Source organism: Nelumbo lutea, chromosome 4 (genome assembly GCF_056320005.1).
Source record: "Nelumbo lutea isolate HS-2025 chromosome 4, American lotus-T2T, whole genome shotgun sequence".
In the NCBI taxonomy this organism is placed as follows: domain Eukaryota; kingdom Viridiplantae; phylum Streptophyta; class Magnoliopsida; order Proteales; family Nelumbonaceae; genus Nelumbo; species Nelumbo lutea.
Window position 1 is genome coordinate 90,648,804 of NC_142687.1, and position 20,576 is coordinate 90,669,379.

The 20,576-nt window shown below is 40.1% G+C and overlaps 1 protein-coding gene across 8 annotated transcripts in view; it reads right to left on the reverse strand.

The window, feature by feature from the left end:
- Positions 1–20,576, reverse strand: part of LOC148861739 (F-box/RNI-like superfamily protein) — an 88,484-nt gene that overhangs the window by 47,105 nt on the left and 20,803 nt on the right. For all 8 annotated transcript variants that reach the window (XR_016095005.1, XR_016095001.1, XR_016095006.1 and 5 more), the window contains exon 4: positions 28–213. Coding sequence is in view for 2 of the 8 variants with exons in the window: in XM_088941649.1 (XP_088797775.1) it covers positions 28–213 (186 nt within the window). In the remaining 6 variants the exon portion in view is untranslated. The remainder of the gene's footprint in view (positions 1–27; positions 214–20,576) is intronic.

A 20,576-nucleotide genomic window follows, 5' to 3' on the forward strand; every position in this document is an offset into this window, starting at 1 on the left:
ATTTATAAGTGTAAAGGACAAACATACGGGCAAGATTTTCCAATGGCCTCCAGCCCAGATGTTCCAATATTGTGACAGCCATTGACTTCAAGACAAGTGAGCTCACAGCAGCCAGTGGCTATTGCTTCCAAACTCTTGTCACTCAAAAAATAGCAATCACTTAGAATAAGATTTTTGAGCTTCTTACACCCCCTTCCAATAGCACAAAGACTCCTACAAAATGCAGAATCTTAAATTTATAAGTATATCAAATAAACTCAAGGTAACCTATTATAAACAGAATAAATCACATGAAATTAATTAGCTCAAAATCTCACTGACCTTACTAAGAGAGAATGTTACAGAAAATATCAGTTGCATTTTCTAAAAGTATTATGACATTTATAAGGGCAACAGTAAGTTGCAATATGATTCCAAGATATGTTTCATAAACACAGCAAAATGGGAGCCATTTCTGTGTTGGACACTCAAATAATTAGTGTAATTCCACATCTGATACCTAGCCAATATAGGGTCCAACCGTCCAAGTGATAAACTGCTAAACATACCATCCGTGGTGCTTCTACTTATTTTTTGCCTGTTTCCCATCAGTAATATTTATTGCCAAGTAAATGCAAAGTATCCATGATGCATACATAATAGAAATTTGTATACTCTCTCACAACAGAGAGGCACAAGCAAAGACAAGGCTAGCTGCAGCACCATTTCACATAGAAAATTAAAAGGTAAGAAACAACCTTACAACAGATCCAAAGCTCACAAATGGAGCAAAAAAGTACAAACAAAAATATCAACAAAAAGAAAAAAAAAAAATTCAATGTCCTTTGTTAGAGTTAGCCGAATAAGGGTAGATTAGTCATCTCACCTTGGTTAAGTTATGAGCTTATGTGGCAGTCTTATTAGAGGTTCTCTGTCCCATACTTAAGTAGGGGCAGTTTAGTCCTTGTACATTTAATTAGAAGCCTAATCACTATTAAGAGGTCGACTGATAGGGTTTAGCTATCAAGTTCGACAGTTCTTTCATCTTCTTCTTCTTCTCTTCTCTTTCCTCTTCTCCTTACTGGTTCGGACTACTGTAGCTACAGTAGCTACAGTGAAAACATCCTTCCCTAGGAAACACCTAGTCCTCAGAATCCCACCATATCTCCAACACATATCCTGAACCTCCAGTCAGCACATTCATTGAACCAAAATAGCTGAGATGTAAATCAGTCCTTTAATATCAAGATTAAACTTAGTGATTAGCAGAATAAAACGGGTCTGAATAACTGTACAAGAGAAGAAGATGGCGAAGAGAAGAGGTAAGAGAAGAAGGAGTCGAATAATTCTCCATTCTCCTCTAACCCTATTTTATTAAGATCTAAAAATTTGATGATGACAAGAATGCCCTTAAGTGGGCGGCCAGCTTGGCAGTTACATAAAGAAAAATAAAACAAGAATAAATAACAGGCCCAGTAAGTGTGGCCCATCAAAATAAAATAAAAGATATTACAAGAGAGGCTGTTAGGGCCCATTCGGCCCAATCTCTTTACACTCCCCCTCAAGCTGAGCATAGATGTCAATCATGCCCAACTTGCTTATATAGTGTGTCAATTTCCCCCTTAGAACTCCCTTGGTCAAGATATCAGCCAGTTGCTCTTCTAATGTGATGAATGGTAAACAAACTTCTCCTGAAGAGACTCTTTCCCTTATGAAATGCCTATCAACCTCAATGTGCTTAGTTCTGTCATGTTGAATAGGATTATGTGCAATGTTGATAGCACCTTGGTTGTCACAATAGAGCATCACTGGTTTCTCATAGTCCACCCCCAATTCCTCTAGAAGGGATCGTAGCCATAGTAATTCTGACACACCATGAGCCATTGCCCTATATTCTGCTTCAGCTGAGGATCTAGCAACTACTGATTGTTTCTTACTCCTCCAAGACACAATATTCCCAGCAACCAGAGCATAATAACCAGAGGTGGACCTTCTGTCATCAATACATCCTGCCCAATCTGCATCAATAAAGGCTTCCAGCTTCATGTGACCATGCTTAGCAAATAGAATACCTTTCCCTGGAGTACCTTTCAAGTAGCATAGAACCCTTTCTGAAGCAGTTAGATGAGTATCTCTGGGAGAATGCATAAACTGACTAATAACACTTACTGCATAGGAAATATCTGGTTGAGTCATGCAAAGGTAATAACAACTTCCTAAGCAGTCTCTGAAACACTCCCTTATCAGACAAAGGTTCACCATCTGTGGCAGAAAGCTTATGATTAGGATCAATGGGAGTGGAGATAGGTTTAGGTCCAAGTTTACCAGTTTCAACAAGAAGATCAATGACATATTTGCACTGAGATATGAAGATACCATCCTTAGACCAAGCAACTTCAATGCCCAAGAAATACCGAAGATCTCCCAAGTCTTTGATTTCAAATTCAGAGTTGAGAAATCCTTTTAGTTTACTGGCCTCTTCAATGTCATTACCTATGACCACAATGTCATCAACATAAACAATCAAGAAGGTCACCAAAGAGTCATTTCTCTTCAAGAATAGTGTATGATTAGATTGTGTTTGAATGTAGCCAAAGGAGACAAGAGCAGCCCGAAATCTCTCAAACCAAGCCCGAGGAGATTGTTTGAGACCATAGATAGATTTGTGTAGTTTACACACCTTGCCTTTCATTAATTTCCCATACACTCCTGGAGGTAGAGACACATAGACCTCTTCATGCAGGTCTTCATTCAAGAAGGCATTTTTAACATCAAACTGGTGTAGGGGCCAGTCAAAAGTAGCTGCTAGAGAAAGTAAAACCCTGATCGAAGTCATCTTAGCTATAGGAGCAAATGTCTCAAGATAGTCAATGCGATACATTTGGGTGTAGCCCTTAGCAACCAACCGAGCCTTGAACCTCTCAACAGAGCCATCAGAGTGATACTTAATGGTAAACACCCATTTACAACCCACTGGTTCCTTTCCTTCCCTTTTGGCAAGTCCACAATATCCCAGGTATGGTTCTTATGCAATGCATCAAGTTCAGTCATCATAGCATCCCTCCATTCAGCTTGAGATAATGCTTCCAGTACAGACCTGGGTATCACATGGGAAGAAACAGATGCAAGAAAGTAGTAGTAGGAAGGGAGAGAAGATTATAAGATAAGTGTTTGGAGATACAGTGGGTTGTACACTTCCGCTTGCCCTTGCGAAGAGCAATAGGAAAGTCAAGGTCTAGGACAATCAAAGATGGGTCAGTAGAGGGCTGACCTGTTTCCTCTGGAATGATGGGAGTGGCAAGATGCTCTTCTCAAGGAGTGGAAACAACCTGCACATGTCTGAATCTTTACCTTTGGTACCACCTTTGGAGAGCAGGAGAAGAAGGAGGAGGAGCAAGGATATCAGAGGTAGGTCCAGTGGAAGAGGTGGGCACCCCATGATCGGACTTGCAAGGGATGGGAAGAGGAACAGCTGGAGACATAGCAAAGGGCTCACCAGATTTCTCCCCCTCAAGAGGAATACAAAAGAAGGGAGTCAACTCGGCAAAGGTGACATCCCAAGATACAAAGCGAGTGCCACGAACTGGATCAAAACAACAATAACCCTTCTGTGTGGAAGCATATCCCAGAAACACACACTTATGAGCCTTAGGTTCAAACTTGTGCCTTTGGTGACTATGGATATGCACATAGCAAGTACATCCAAACACACAAAGAGGAAGAGAAAAGAGATCCTCATTCGGGAAGAGAAGAATAAATGGAGTTTTAAAGCCAAGGACTCGGGAGGGCATACGGTTGATCAGAAAGGTAGTAGTAAGAACATGGGATGCAAAAAAGAGGGTGGCAACCTCAACCACATGCCTATTCTTTCTTTCCGCCACCCCGTTTTGTTGTGGAGTGTAGGAACAAGAACTTTGATGAATAACCCCAAAAGTTTTAAGATAGGTGGAGAGGATTCTCTCAAAATACTCTTTAGCATTGTCATAGCGGAATATTTTGATACAAGTATTAAACTGGGTGAGGATGAGTTCATGAAAATTTTTCACAATAGCTGGTACTTCATCCCTGGATTTCATGAGATAAATCCAAGTGTAACGCAAATAATCATCAATAAAAGGGATAAAGTACCTGTAACCCCCCATGGTTGGCATGTGATATGGCCCCCACACATCAGTGGACAATATGGAAAGGAGAAAGTGATCTTTTATTGCTAATTGAATAGGAATGTCTACAATGCTTTGCCAGCTCACATGATTCACAATGAAGACTCGATAAAGACACTCCTTTAAACATATCCGGGAACAGATGACTCAAATCAGAAAAAGACAAGTGACCAAACCGAAAATGACATAATAAAATTTTGTTAACAGACTCTGACACGACTGACTCTAAGGCAACTCCATGAGGTGGTCCCAAGGCTTGATCCGGTGTGTCTAGCAAGTATATTCCGTTCGCCTCATGGCCACTCCCAATTATCCTCTAAGACTACAGGTTCTAAAAAACACAATGAGTGGGAAAGAAGATTATGCTGCAATTCATGGACTTTGTTAAGCTACTAATAGATAAGAGGTTCGTGTTAAGCTTAGGGACATGAAGAACAGAAGATAAGAACAGGGTGTCAGAGGTCTTTATATCACCTTTACCAGAGATGGGGGCAAGGGACCCATCGGCAAGGGATATTTTCTCTTTCCCAGAGAGAAGGTGATATGAGCAAAAAAGGTTAGATAGACTGGTCATATGGTCTGATGCACCGGAATCAATAATCCAAGGGATTTTATGTTTACCTGAAATTGAAGCATGATTTGCAGAAGCACGAGTACCTGAGTGAGCAAAAGCCGATGAAGATGATGTACTGTTGGAAGGGTGAGCTGAAGAAATTGTAGCTTCCATGTGATTTAGAAGCCTCCCATACTTCTCAAAATCTAGCTTCATTGCAACCAACTGCTCAATGGTTGATTTCTCTTCACTCTCCTTACTTCCCCCTTCAGGTACTATAGCAGCATTAGCAGTCTTGGGTTTTCCCACCCGACTGCCCTTCTTAGGGTTATTATTGTTCTTAAATCTATTAGGGAGAAGTCCAGGATGAAGCTTCTAGCAGGTGTCATTTGTATGTCGTGGTTTCTTGCAATATTCACACACCTGCTCTCTTTTCTCAGTAGGGCCCATTGGTTTCATTCCCGCATGTGCAAAATGTTTTGTAGGTGGACTCTGCAACTGAACCTGCCGCTTACTCTCCTCACTACTTATCATAGCACATGCTTGTGAAAGAGAAACCTCATCCCTGGCCAAAATATTTTGTCTGATAATATCAAACTCAGGGTTGAGTCCAGTGAGAAACTCAAACACCCTATTTCTCTCCACCAACTTTCTATACATTTCAGCATCCTTTTTACTCTCCCATACCACTATCTCCATAACATCAATTTCCTGCCATAGGGATTTTAGTATAGAGTAGTAGATTGCTACACTCTTCTCCCCTTGTCTCAAGTTTTTCACATCACTTTTCAATTTGTACGCTCTCGCTACATTCAGTTTCTGTGAATAGGTCTCAGTTACACTGTCCCATATCTCCTTAGCCGAAGACATCTAGAGATAGTGCTGGCTTATATGGGGTTGCATAGAGTTGACTAACCATCCTATAATAGTATAGTTCTCTTGCATCCATTTTTCAAATTCAGGGCCTGTCTCTTCAGGTTTCACCTTACTGCCTGTGAGATACCCGAGTTTTCCTCTACTACAAACATAGATTTTTATAGACTGTGCCCAAGCAAGATAGTTCGTCCCATCTAGCTTAATTGTGGTAACACCAATCAAAATGGAATCTATTGAGGCAGGTCCAAAAACCGCACCTGCTTGAACTCACTTCCGTATGTCTCCATTAATCAAACAGAAATCAAAGAACAAAAATTTTGACTATGCAAACTTACTTGAAGTCAAACCAGAACTCGGGTGCTTGAAAAACTAGGGTTTTGCTCCGTCCAACAGATGAAAGGAAGAGAAAAGATGCTGCAGCACCTACTAGACTAACCCAAACTCTTCCAAACCTGAACCGCCCTCCTTTAGCAGTCACAAGACACCTTCCAAGCACAGAGCGCCACACCCGAGCTTCACCTTTCCTGTTAACCTCGAAAATCTCTAGTCGGCTAGGGTTTCGGCCAGCAGCAGAACAGCATCACTTGGCAAAATCTAGCAAGAACTAAACTCTCCAAACCCTTCTACCAACTAGGCAAGTGATTCTCTATACTATAGAGAACCTATCTCTCCATACACTCTCTTGATTTTAGAGTATACAGAAACGAAGAAAAAGAAGGAAGAGGAACTAAACCCGCTCTGATACCAAGATATAAATCAGTTCTTTAATATCAAGATTAAACTTAGTGATTAGCAGAATATAACAGGTCTGAATAACTGTACAAGAGAAGAAGATGGCGAAGAGAAGAGGTAAGAGAAGGAGTCGAATAATTCTCCATTCTCCTCTAACCCTATTTTATTAAGATCTAAAAATTTGATGATGACAAGAATGCCCTTAAGTGGGCGGCCAGCTTGGCAGTTACATAAAGAAAAATAAAACAAGAATAAATAACAGGCCCAGTAAGTGTGGCCCATCAACATAAAATAAAAGATATTACAAGAGAGGTTGTTAGGGCCCATTCGGCCCAGTCTCTTTACAAGTTGTAATTAAGTGAAGGCCACACTTCCCTTTTTGAAGCAGACCTTCACTTATCAGTTACAATGGGTTTCAAATGACCTAGTATAAGGAGAAACTCTCATATTGCAACAGAACCAATTACTAATTGGTCCAGAGGCCCTTGGGAGCTTTACTAGATGAATAGTCTCTAGCAGCAAGATTAAACATTTTTTAATGAGTCAACTGGATTGAACTCTTCATTCAGATGGATTTGATATCATCCAGTTCCTTTTTTCTGAGAATGCATAAGCTGTTTTGGGGCTCATCCTTATCAAGTTGTTTTTTCATGTCTAAGAGAACACATTTATATAGCATTGGTTGTCCCTTAACTCTTGAGCCTTTTTTGTTAGCCCCAGGAGCTTGTACTTGCACTAATTTTTGTTTGCACAAAAAAAATCAAGACCAATCAAAAAAGAAAAAAGGAGGAATTTGGACAGTGACAATTGGAATAAACCTGGACAGCCATGACCAACCGTCACCACCCCCCTCAATTTCTACCTACCGGGTTATCACTCATGCCTCTGCACCCAGCACCCTTGTCTCCTACAAAAAAAAAAAAAAAAAAAAAAATCAAGACCAATCAAAAAAGAAAGAAAGGAGGAATTTGGACAGTGACAATTGGAATAAACCTGGACGGGCCAGGACCAACCATCACCACCCCCCTCAATTTCTACCTACCAGGTTATCACTCATGCCTCTGCACCCAGCACCCTTGTCTCCTACTGCTTCCTGGTATCCATGACAATTAATTGCACCAATCAAAAGATCACAGTCAGTTTACAGAACTTCATACCCATGACCCATCAGAAAAGTTTACAGGACATTGCAATTCATCCATCTGACAGTGTTGGGAAAAAAAGAATTTTTAGGTAAACGAGTGAAAAAGGAATTAAAAATTACATTTGAATTTCTTTCTAGAAAAGTTAAGGTAAAAATTTATTAAAGGAAAACTCAAAGTACCACAGTACAACAAGGCTCCTGGGGAGGAAGGCCAACACCTGAGAAACACCAAGCTATAGATCCCAAAGACTCTTGGAGTTCAGCAACAAGGCAGTGATCTGGTGCTTGACCATGACAACAAAAACCAAATACACAATCTTTCCACAGCCATGCTAATTAGCTCCTCCACCTCTTTGCTTTTCTTCCTAACCAGCCACCTATTTTTCTCACTCCATACAGTCCCAAACAAATCAGCAGGAACCAAATACATTTTTCTTTCTTTCTCAATCCTGGGAGGTTCCAACACCACCACATTTCAATAACTCCTTGGCCGACCTCAGCATGGCCCAGCAGACCCCTGCAGCTTTAAACAAATGCCACCAGAATTGGGAAGACACTGGCGGTGGATGTACAGATGGTCAACAGCTTCAACCACCTGCTTAAATAAGTTACATTTCAGATCCTGGATTTACACACCTCTTCTAACCATATTCTCCATGCTCAAACACCTATCAAGCACTGCAGCCTATATCAGAACATTAACCTTCCACAGAGAAATTGGATTTCAGATTTGCACACCTCTTCTAACCATATTCTCCTTGCTCAAACACCTATCAAGCACTGCAGCCCATATCAGAACATTAATCTTCAACAGAGAAATTGGATTCCAGGTTCTCTTGGATAGGAGGCTTTCCTGACTTCTCTCGCAGAAGTTGAGAGTAAAAAAGCTTCACAGAAAAATTACTTTGGAAGTTACAGGTTTGATTTGTAAAAATGACCTTGAGAAGACATGACCACGTTGAATGAGATTTTCTAGAAGTTCTTTGATTGATGGGATTTGTAAAAATGGTGGAGGAACTGGATTTTTTCTTGCATTTCTTCAGTCTCATTTTATATTGCTCATAAATGGGGTTTCAACAGATTTTTTCATACTTCCAGAGGTTTAAGAAAAGGGGATCCATTCTCTCCTTTAGTTTTTTAATATTAGTTGTGGAGTGCTAATTAAATTAATGAATAAAAGAGTTTGATTGGAGGGTTTCAATTAGGGATTAGCGAACAAATAATCATAGCTTTAAAGGCACCAAGGTGAGGCTAGGCTGTCGATGCAGTTCGTACTAGGGAAAAGCCAGCAGATTTGGGGTGTGTCTAATGAGTTGACCACACCAAGAAAGAGCTATTTATATTAATGAAATATAAAAGGACACTTCTGTCCTTATAGTACAATAGATAATGTACAGAGTAAAATAATAGAAAATAAGTGGTACAGCAAGAATGTAAAATTACAATTTAGCTCTCACTATCCCTGTCTCTACACTCCCCCTCAAACTAATGTAGGGGTACTACCATCAGTTTGTCCATGAGAAAGGAATTCCGAGCCCTAGTCATAGCCTTTGCAAAAATATCCACCAGCTAAAGAGTAGAAGGGACATGAGGCAATTAAATGTTGCCGACAGTAAGGAGATCACCTATAAAGTGACAATCCACTTCAATATGCTTCATCCTTTCATGGAAGACAAGACTAGAAGCAATCTTGATTGCACTTAGACTGTTAGCCAATAGAGGAACATGAGAAGATTGAGCAATATTGAGATCATGTAGGAGCAACTAGAGCCACATAATCTCAATATACGCTGAGGACATGGCTCTATACTGTGTTAAGATGTGCCGAATAGGGGTAGTTTAGTCTTCTTCTGTTTATTAAGTAACTTGCTTATGTGGCAGTGTTATTAGAGTTACTCTGCCCCACACTTAAGTAAGGGCATTTCTGTCTTTGTAAACATTATTAGAATCTAATATAGATTAAGGGGGTCGACTGGATGGGTTAACCATCAGATTTTCGACAGACCCTTCTTCTTCTTCTTCTTCTTCTTCTTCTTCTTCTCCTGTTCGGACTACTGTAGCAGCAGTTGAAACATGGTATCAAAGCCATGCTCCTGACCTACGTCAGTTGGTAAAGCATCTCAGCATTGTTCGTGACTCTTCACCTTCATTTCTGGTCAGTCGATGGAGAGAACTGGTTCGCCCTAGGTCAGAAACATTACAGCTTGTCTCTCTGCTGCGCATAACCTTCTTCAACAAGGAAAGTGACTTCAGCAGTGAATGATTGATTGATATTCTCAAACGAAGGTCGGTTCTCTCTTCTTCTAGTGTTACTTATATTTCTGGGTAGAAACCCTACAAGAAGCTGTTAGTATTGAGTAGAACCTAGAGAACTAGGTTCATTGTTGCCCTAGGAAGGGTTGTGTGTGCAGTAGCCGAATTGTGTAGGGCTGCTGTAAGTTGTTGAATGGTGTTAGGGCTGCTATAAGTGGCCGAGTGGTGTAAGGTAGAATGTAGTGACCTTGCCGAACTCCTTGTGGTTGTGTAATGCCCTCTTAAGTGTGCTAAACAAGTCTGAACTGGGTGCAGCAGATTTGGCTGTGTTGTGGTGCTTGAGTGGTTGTAAGAGGGCCTCTACTTGTGATTAGTGAATGGTAAACTGATGCTTATGTGGGACGTAAGTGTGTGAAGTCAGCAGTAATGTGAATAAGAACAAGTGTGTGCTTCCACTGTGGTGTTTTGAGGCTGCAATAGGTGCTGAAATATCAAACCGTGAACAACATCAATCAGCTTGTAGCTGAGAAGTTAAGTTAGAGACAACTGTGAAAGAGTACAATGGCAGCAATAGGAGATGGCTACAATGATCAGAAACCTAGTGTAGTGATTTCCTCCGACTACCTAGGGGTACAAATGACCTCAATCAAGCTAAATGGCGAGAACTATGTTCCATGGGCTAAATCAGTGGAAGTTTTTCTCGAGGCAAAGAAGAAAGTAAAGCATGTAAGAGATGAGAAGCCACCGGTTGACTCTCCAGGGTTTGATGATTGGGAACAAGAAGATGCTCAAATCATGACTTGGCTGTGGAATAGTATGGAACCCAAAATCAATGCCAACTTCATGTTCCTTGATACAGCTAAGGATATATGGGAGCATGCTAAGAAGCTATATTCTAAACAAGATAACACAACAGGACTGTTAGGTGCAAAACCGGCTGAGACCCCTATGAAACCAAATGTTAAGTTGACCAGTGATACAGGAAAAGTATTTGAAGATCCTAGAAGGTATAGACGACTAGTGGGAAAGCTGAACTATCTAACTATCACGAGACCCGACATCTCCTTTGCAGTTAGTGTGGTGAGCCAATTCGTGTAGAACCCTCGTATACCTCACTGGGATGTAGTCCTTAGAATTGTGAAGTATCTGAAAGGAGCTCCAGGCCGTGGGCTATTGTATAAACCAGGAGGAAAACTTGAAGTAGTTGGGCATACAGATGCAGACTGGGCAGGCTCAGTGAGTGACAGAAGATCTACTACAGGCTATTGCACATTTCTGGGAGGAAATCTTGTGACATGGAAGAGTAAAAAGCAGACAGTTGTAGCTAGAAGCAGTGCTGAAGCCGAATATAGGGCCATGGCTCACACTACTTGTGAATTAGTGTGGCTGAGGAATCTCCTACAAGAAATTGAGTTTCACATGGATAAACCTATGAAATTGTACTGTGACAACCAAGCTGCACTCCATATCTCATCCAATCCTATCTTTCATGAGAGAACAAAGCACATAGAGGTTGATTGCCACTTTGTGAGAGAGAGTTCTTGCCGGAGAGATAAATACAGAACATGTGGGCTCCAATGACCAATGGGCAGATTTGTTTACAAAAGCTCTAAGCTCAGGGAAAGTGAACTATCTATGTAACAAGCTGGGATTATATGACATATATTCTCCAGCTTGAGGGGGAGTGTTAAGATGTGTCGAATAGGGGTAGTTTAGTCTTCTTATGTTTATTAAGTAACTTGCTTATGTGGCAATGTTATTAGAGTTACTCTGTCCCACACTTAAGGGCATTTCTGTCTTTGTAAACATTATTAGAATCTAATATAGATTAAGGGGGTCGACTAGATGGGTTAACCATCAGATTTTCGACTGACCCTCTTCTTCTCTTCTTCTTCTTCTTCTTCTTCTTCTTCTTCTTCTCCTCCTCTTCCTGTTCAGACTACTGTAGCAGCAGTCAAAACACTCCGCTTTAGTGGATGACTTGGAAACAGTCTATTGTTTCTTACATTTCCAAGATATAAGAGTCACCAAGAAATATGCACCGCCCAGTGGTAGATCTCCTGCTATATAGACAACCAATCCAGTCAGCATTAGCATAAACAGATAACCAAAGTGATGAAGTGGATGAGAAGAATACACTATAGGAAACAATCCCTCGGACATATCTGATGATACGGTGTACAGCTGTCATGTGAGGTTGATGAGGAGCAGAGACAAAGTGACTTACAATCTGAAGTGCATATGAGATGTCTAGGCATGTCATTGTGATGTAGATAAGATTTCCCACAAGCTGATGACACAAGGTGACATCTTCTAAAAGAGGACCATCATCCTTACTCAACTTCAAATTGACTTCCAATGGGGTATCAACTATCTTTATTACTGTGAGGTGAGCAAAGTTGACCAGATCTAATGGTATATTTTTGTTGATTAAGGAAGTAGCCACTAGAATTGTGATGAATTTCCAAGCCAAAAAAATATGTAACTAGTCCCAGATCTTTCATCTTAAAATATTGGCTAAGAAGATTCTTGAGATGATGTATACCATCCTGATCATCTCCAGTTATGAGAATGTCATCGACATATAGGAGCAACAATGTAATACCCTAAATGCTACGATGTAAAGAGAGAGTAATCTGAAGAACTCAGAATGAACCCAACATCTATGACAACAGGTTAAAACCTCACAAATCAGGCACGAGAGGCCTATTTAAGGCCATAAAGAAATTTCTTGAGGTGGAAAACTAGATGAGGCTCATCACAATAGCTAGGAGGAGGTCTCATGCATTGTTTTAAAAGGCTCTTGAGGTGAGGCCAAAGGCCTAAGCCTCGAGGCGAGGCTAGGAAAAAAGGCCTAGCCTCAACAGCCTCAAACGCTGCCAACAAGGCTTAGGCCTTGAGTTGTTTGAGGTTTATGCCTTTGGGCCTTTGGCCTCAAAATGTCCAAGGCTTAGGCCTCAACTATTCAACATGATAATGTGGAATATGAAGGTTTATGTAGGGGCAAACGTAAACTCAAGACAAAAAAAAAAACGCCTTGTTTTGTATATATTGGTGTAATGAGCAAATAAATAAACATACAAATAACAAAAACTTGCATATAAATGTGTAAGAAAATAACTTGTTTTATTGTTCATGCTTTATTCTTACCCATTTGCCCATTTATCTCATACTCGATAATCTATTTCTTATAAAGCACTTGCATCATATAGATAGTCACTCTTCACTAGCATACTAGTGCAAGAAAGGAAATAGGAATGCCGTTCTTAAAACAATGTTGGTTCATATCCCTAAATTGAAAAGTTTGACTTCTATTGTTTTGCTATTCTAGGGAAAAAATAAAAACTAATTTGATAAGATTCTTACCAAAATTGTAGTGTCTATTTAGGGTACCAATACCCCTTTTATGGTGTTTTTTAAAAAATCTTTTTAATAATTAAATAATATAAAATTAATCTTGTAAAATTAAAAAAAAAACTATAAAAAATGGTATGCATGGTTCTATGTGCTGATACTCAATACATATAAGATCCTAATGTTATGTTCTCATGTCTTTATTGTTTATGGATTGTATCATTTTCTGTTTTTTGCTGAAGGCTTATGCCTCACAACGCCTTGAGGCCTACGCCTCGTCCCTATGAGACACAACCGCCTTGCCTCCGCCTTTAGCCTTTTAAAACCTTGTATACTACCTCCTTCAAATCCCCATGAAAGAAAGCATTCTTTACATCCATTTGGTGAATAACCCAATTCTTCACTATAAAAATAGCTAGAAGGAGACAAATCGTGGTCATCTTGGCCATAGGGGCAAATGTCCCTCATAATCTATCCATATTCTTGCTTGAATCCTTGAGCAACTAGTCTAGCCTTGTATCTGTCTAGACTTCCATCAAGCTTCAACTTAACTAATAGTTCCCTATAATTAAGGCATTGAAAGGAAGATGAACTAACTCCCAAGTGTCATTCTCAAGAAGAGCAGCTTCTTGGTATACATGGCATCTCTCCCAATGATTTAAATGGCATGCCTAGGTGCACAAGGGCGAGGCACATTTTAGGGTATGCGCCCCGCCTAGGTCCTAGGCACAACACTTTCAAAAGGCACACGCCTGGGCGCACCAAGCATGTGCCTTGCACCTCAGCCCAAGCATGCACCTTTTTAAAATTTTACTCTTTTTTTCTGAACCTAACAACCAAGCCCACCCTCTATTTGCTAATGTCGTTAATTCATTCATCCTAATAAAATATCTTCTTAAAAAGCAATTAAAATTATAAAATCATTATTTTTTGTTTGAGAATTAAGAATTTAAGACCCTAACATGGACTTGTTTGGGCTTGCCTCAAGGGGGTTCATACAAAGGCAGCTCATAGAATCAAGAATGCAATATGTTTACATCACATTAGCTACTTGAAGTAATGCAATTGAGGAAAAAAAGAGATTGTGGGTTTTACATGCTTGAAATTATGTTTGATTTTATTTTTAAATTTTCATTTGAATGCACTTTACATGTTATGCTTATGTATTTTAACTTTAGATGATAGGTTTTTTAAAACATTTATTTTAAAATTTAAGTTTACATTTTTATTAATATTATGTTTAATACTTTTTATTTTGTGCTTTTTGACATTTTTTTGAATTTTTTGACATTTTTCTATTTTTGCCCCTTGCTTCAAAAAGGCATGGGCCTCGGGCGCAAATTGCCCCTTATGATTTTTTTGCAACTTACGCTTTAAAACACTTGAAGTTACTGCTGTTAGCAGAACTTCTGGGTACAAAATAAAAACAGAACAGAAATCGAAGAGGAAGAAGAGAGAAGAAGAAAAGAGGAAGAAAGAAGGAGAAGAGAGAAGAAGAGAAGAGCAAGACAGTGATGGGCTAAAATCACTTACTGCTGCCCAAGGCAATATTATTTATATGTCCAACATAACTTTAGGTAAAAGGACAAAAATGCCCTGCTACATATAATAGTACAAGTAAGCAAGAAGACAAGAAATAAGAAATAAGACCGAGCATATGGGACCACATAAACAAGAAACATCATGTCTGGTCCACTATATCACTACACTCCCCCTCAAGTTGGGAATAGATATTTATCATTCCCAACTTGCACAAATTTGATTCCAATTTGACTCTAGTGACTACTTTGGCGAAGAGATCAGTAAGCTGCATATCAGAGGCAACATAGGGCAAACAAACATCTTGAGAAGCAACTTTCTCGCGGATGAAATGACAGTCAACCTCAATATGTTTGGTTCTGTCATGCTGGATGGGATTATGAGCAATATTGATGGCAGCTTGATTGTCACAATACAACCTCTACGGCTTCTCATACTCAATCCCTAGTTCCTCGAGAAGAAATCTCAGCCATAACACTTCAGCCACACCATGGGCCATGGACCTGTATTCTGCCTCAGCACTTGAACGGGCAACAACATTTTGCTTCTTACTACGCCATGACACAAGGTTACCTCCAACAAAAGCACAATATCTTGAAGTCGGTTTTCTATCATCAACACATCCGGCCCAATCATCATCAGTATACACCTCAATTTTCATATAACCATGATTTTTAAAGAGTATTCCCCGACCTGGACATTTCTTCAAGTAAGCAAGGAATCTTTCCATAGCCAATAGATGAGTGGTTCTAAGAGAATGCATGTATTGGCTGACCACACTAATAGCATAAGAGACGTCAAGGCGAGTGAGGCATAGATAAAGGAGCTTTCCAACTAGTCGTTGGTACATTGCTTTGTCTTTAAGAGGCTCACCCCCTTCAGCACTTATCTTATGATTCAGCTCAATAGTGTCTGTGGGTTTAACCCCTAGTTTCCTAGTGTCCTCAAGAAGCTCAAGAACATATTTCCTCTGGGAAATAAAGATACCATGTCTAGAGTGAAACACTTCAATTCCCAAGAAATAGTGTAGATCACCAAGGTCTTTCACTTCAAATTCCTCATGAAGGAACTGTTTAAGAGAATCAATCTCATCATGATCACAACCAGTCATAACAATGTCATCAACATACACTACAAGAAGGGTGAGGGAAGTACCATTTCTCTTAATGAAAAGAGTATGATCGAAGTGGGCCTGTACATAGCCAAACCTTTCAAGAGCCAATCTAAATCTATCAAACCAAGCTCTTGGAGATTGCTTTAAACCATATAAAGCCTTTTGCAATTTGCAAACTTTCTTTCCTATAGTGGCTTCATAAAAACTAGGAGGTAGTTCCATATACACTTCTTCCTGCAAGTCTCCATTAAGGAAAGCATTCTTGACATCAAGTTGAAACAAAGGCCAGGAGAAATTTGCTGCAAGGGATGGTAGAACTCCAATAGTATTCATCTTGGCAACAGGAGCAAAGGTTTCAAGGTAGTTAATAACATAAGTCTAGGTATACCCCTTTGCTACCAGCCGAGCCTTATACCTCTCAATCGAGCCGTCTGCATTATACTTCATAGTGAAGACCCATCTGCACCAAACTGGTTTTTTCCTTTTGGCTTGTCAATTAGCTCCCAAGTCTTATTTTTAATGAGAGCACCCATCTCTTCTTCCATTGCATTCTTCCACTCAGGTACTGCAAGAGCTTCCTGTGGAGATATAGAAATAGGTATGGCAGAGATAGATGCCAAGAAGGACCTATAGGATGGTGAAAGATGATCATAAGTGATAAACTGAGATATGCAATGAGCAGTGGATGAAGTGCACCAACGCTTTCCCTTGCGGACAGCAATGGGAAGGTCAAGATCATCTGGAGGGGGTAGAGGATCAGAAGATGAGCGTAATGCATCAACAGGCAAGGAGGGAGTACCTGAATCTAGAACTGCAGAGGAGAGAGGAACTAGCCCAGACTGGTAATGAGCACCAAAATCAACCTGCTTCCACCTCCTGTGGTAAACTCTCAACTCCCCACACCTCTGACACGTACCTTCACAATACAACTCTCCTTCAAGAATAGGGATAGGTAGAGGAACTCCAGGACAAGGACGATCCTTTTCATTATTCTCCCCCTGAAAAGAAACACCTGGGTAATAGGGGACATCCTCAAAAAAGGTAACATCCATGGATACAAAACGAGAATTAGAACTAGGATCATAGTAGCAATATCCCTTTTGATTTTGTGCATAGCCAAGGAATATACATTTAGCAGCTTTAGGATCAAACTTAGAACAATGGGGTCCGAGAATTTGAACAAAACAAGTGCACCCAAAAACTCTAAGAGGGATGGAGTACAAATCTTTCTCAGGATACAACAATGAAAAAAAAGTTTTCATATCTAGAACACGAGAAGGGATTCTGTTGATGAGGTACACAGCTGTATTAATAGCATCCCCCCAAAAACGAATGGGAACATGAGGATTCGGCATAATACTTCTTGCAACTTCCAAGATATGCCTATTTTTCCTCTCGGCTACCCCATTTTGCTAAGGTGTATGAGGACAAGTACTCTGATGAACAACCCCATACTCAAGAAGATATGAATTCAGATGCTTAGTGAAATACTCTTTGGCATTATCAGATCTGAAAAATTTTGATTCTAACTTCAAATTGAGTGAGAACCATTTGATGGAAGGCACGGGTTAAGGTAGGAACCTCATCTCGTGAACGCATAAGATAAACCCATGAGAAGAGGGAGTAATCATCAACAAACAATAAGAAATACTTGCACCCCCCATAGCAGGAATATGATATGGCCCCCATGCATCAGTATGCACAATTATTGCTTCTTTTATTACTCAAAAAATATGAAGATCTACAATGTTTTGCAAGTTCACAACTCTCACACTTCAAAAAGGACATCTAAACTGACTTAAACAAAGTAAGAAACAAGTTTTTCAAAAATACAAAAGACAAATGACCTAAACGATTATACCAAAGCATAATCTGACTCACAGACTAAGAAACAAAAGACTTCACAACTCCTTTATCACTTCCAAGGGGTGCTCGAGCAGGTAGGTTCCATTCATCTCATGGCCAGTCCCAATCACCTTCCTTGTCACCAGATCCTAGAAAATACAATGATAAGGAAAAAAAGGTGACTGAGCAATTTTGGCTTTTTGTAAGGCTACTAACTGACAGTAGATTAGTGCTAAGCTTGGGTACATGCAAAGTTGAGGATAAAGTAATGGCATCAAAGGTTCTGATGTTTCCCTTGCCAGAAATGGGAATAAGGGATCCTTCAGCTATGGATACTTTATCCCTGCCTGAAGACAAGTTGTAAGAAGAAAATAATGAAGACAAACTTGTCATATGATCTGATGCACCAGAGTCAATAATGCAAGTAGGGTTAGTGTTACCTGAAGTAGTGGCATGAAAAGCAATGGCTCTTGTACCTGATTGGGCAAACACTGATATGGAGGAAGGAGGTGTAGTAGTAGTAGAGACAAACTGAGATGATCCTACAAGTCTGGCTTCATTCTCCAACTGAGTCAATGCTGCCCTGAATGCAGCAATGGCCTCTAAAGAAGTGGATCAAGACCCCTGAAGAGAAGAACCATCTGATGTAACAGCAGCATTTGCATTCCCTTTCTTATTCCTAAGTTTTTCCGGCACAAGATTCGGGTGAAGCTTCCAACAGGTGTCTTTTGTGTGCCTAGGTTTCTTGCAATACTCATAGAACACACCCTTCTTTCCTTCATTCTTCATCTCTTTCTCCCTCTCACCACTATACTTGTATCTTGCAGCTGCTAATGGCACTTCCGTCTAAGAATTTTGAAGCATAACCTTCCTTCTACTCTCTTCACTATGTACCAGAGAGTAGGCTTGAGACAAAATAACACTTTCCCTAATGAAAAGTTGCTGTCTAACAATGTCAAAATCAGAATTCAGACCCGCAAGAAATTCAAAAACTATTCCTTTCAACCAACTTGTTATAGGTTGCTGCATCTTTATTACTCTCCCACTCGATTGTTTCAAGGTGATCTATCTCATGCCATAGGGATTTCAGAGTGGAGTAACAAACTGATACGGGTTTCTCCCCCTGCTTCAGATTGTTAACTTCCATTTTCAACTCAAAAGCCTTAGCCACATCAAGTGGCTGGGAGTAAGTTTCTTTCATGTTGTCCCAAATATCCTTGGCAGTCTTTGCCCAAAGATAATTTCTGCTAATATGGGGCTGCATCGAATTGCACAGCCATGTCAGCACAAGATAATTTTCTTGAACCCATTTGGAATGGGAAGAGTCATCCTTGGTTCCTTAGTATCTCCAGTCACATAGCCTAACTCTCCTCTTCCTCCAATTGCCATCATGGCAGATTGAGACCACTCCAAATAGTTAGAACCATCAAATCTGATTGTGGTAACCTGGAAAGGGTTGTTATCAGTCATACTAACAGCCCTTTCAGCACCCTCTCCAGTAGGTTTCTGTTCCCCAAAGAACTCCATGCTGAAACCAACACAAAGAAGAACAAAACCACACTCGGCTCTCCTTCTGAGACAAAAACAGATAGAATAGAGAAACAACAACTATTCGGTCCAGAAAAAACTTCAGAAAAAATGAGCACACTGCTCAGAGAAATCAGAAACCCTAATCAGTCCATACACTGCTCAGAGGAATCAGAAACCCTAATCAGTCCAGTACACTCCCAAAAAACTGCCGCACCTTTCAGAGATTTCAGAAAGGTTCAGAACCCTAATCAGTCCATAAACTCCAAAGAGGTAGCCACACCTCTCAGAGATTTCAGAAAAGAACACCCTTCAGTAACAGTTCTTTGGAGGGTTAAGGGGAAACAAAACTACCCAGAAATTTCTGGGCAGCATCTTCAAACTGAGATTTAAACCCTAAATCTCACCTCAGAAATTTTTCTCTATTTCTTCCTGACTGCTGGACAAACTCCAAGAACAGAAACGTCCTGGGCAAGGCTTCGAACTCCACCAATCTCCAAGAATCAGGCCACAAACAGAACTAGAACTCCAGCCCTATCAAACTCTCATGTAGCCGGCTGGGATGAGCCTACATGAGATTGAGGAGCAGACCTAAACCTGCTCTGATACCAACTTGAAGTTATTGCTGTTAGCAGAACTTCTGGGTACAAAATAAAAACAGAAATCGAAGAGGAAGAAGAGAGAAGAAGAGAAGAAGAGAAGAAGAGGAGGAAGAAAGAAGGAGAAGAGAGAATAGAAGAGCATCAAGTTATTGCTGTTAGCAGAACTTCTGGGTACAAAATAAAAACAGAAATCGAAGAGGAAGAAGAGAGAAGAAGAGAAGAAGAGAAGAAGAGAAGAGGAAGAAAGAAGGAGAAGAGAGAATAGAAGAGCAAGAGAGTGATGGGCTAAAATCGCTTACTGCCACCCAAGGCAGTATTATTTATATGTTCAACATAACTTTAGGTAAAAGGACAAAAATGCCTCGCTACCTATAATGGTACAAGTAAGCAAGCAAAAAGACAAGATAAGAAATAAGACTGAGCATATGGGACCACATAAACAGGAAACAACATATCTGGTCCACTGTATCACTACAAAAACATTGATCTCTCCATTGAGTGTGAGTTATAGCTTGCTAGTAAGACCTAGGAATATCTGTAGAGGACAAAACAACATAACTTTCCCCATCAAACCATAGTAGTCATGTGCTCTAGAGATTCTAGTGGAGCGACACAAGGTAGGAACATTAGTATGAACAAGAGAACATGATGTACTCATAGTAGGAATGGATGTTGTACCATACTCTAGAGGAGAGGTTGGGAGCATAGGGGTTGGAGCTGCTAGCCACTTCTTGAAATAAAGTTGGTGCAACAATTGAGAGAAGGTGATGTTTCCAAAGTACCTACAGGCTCAAAGTGTTGTAGGCAAGGTTCAAAGTACCGACACAAGTCGATATGCCAGTAGGGCGTATTGGCCTGTGTCGGTGCTTTTTTTATGTTTTATTTATTTATTTTC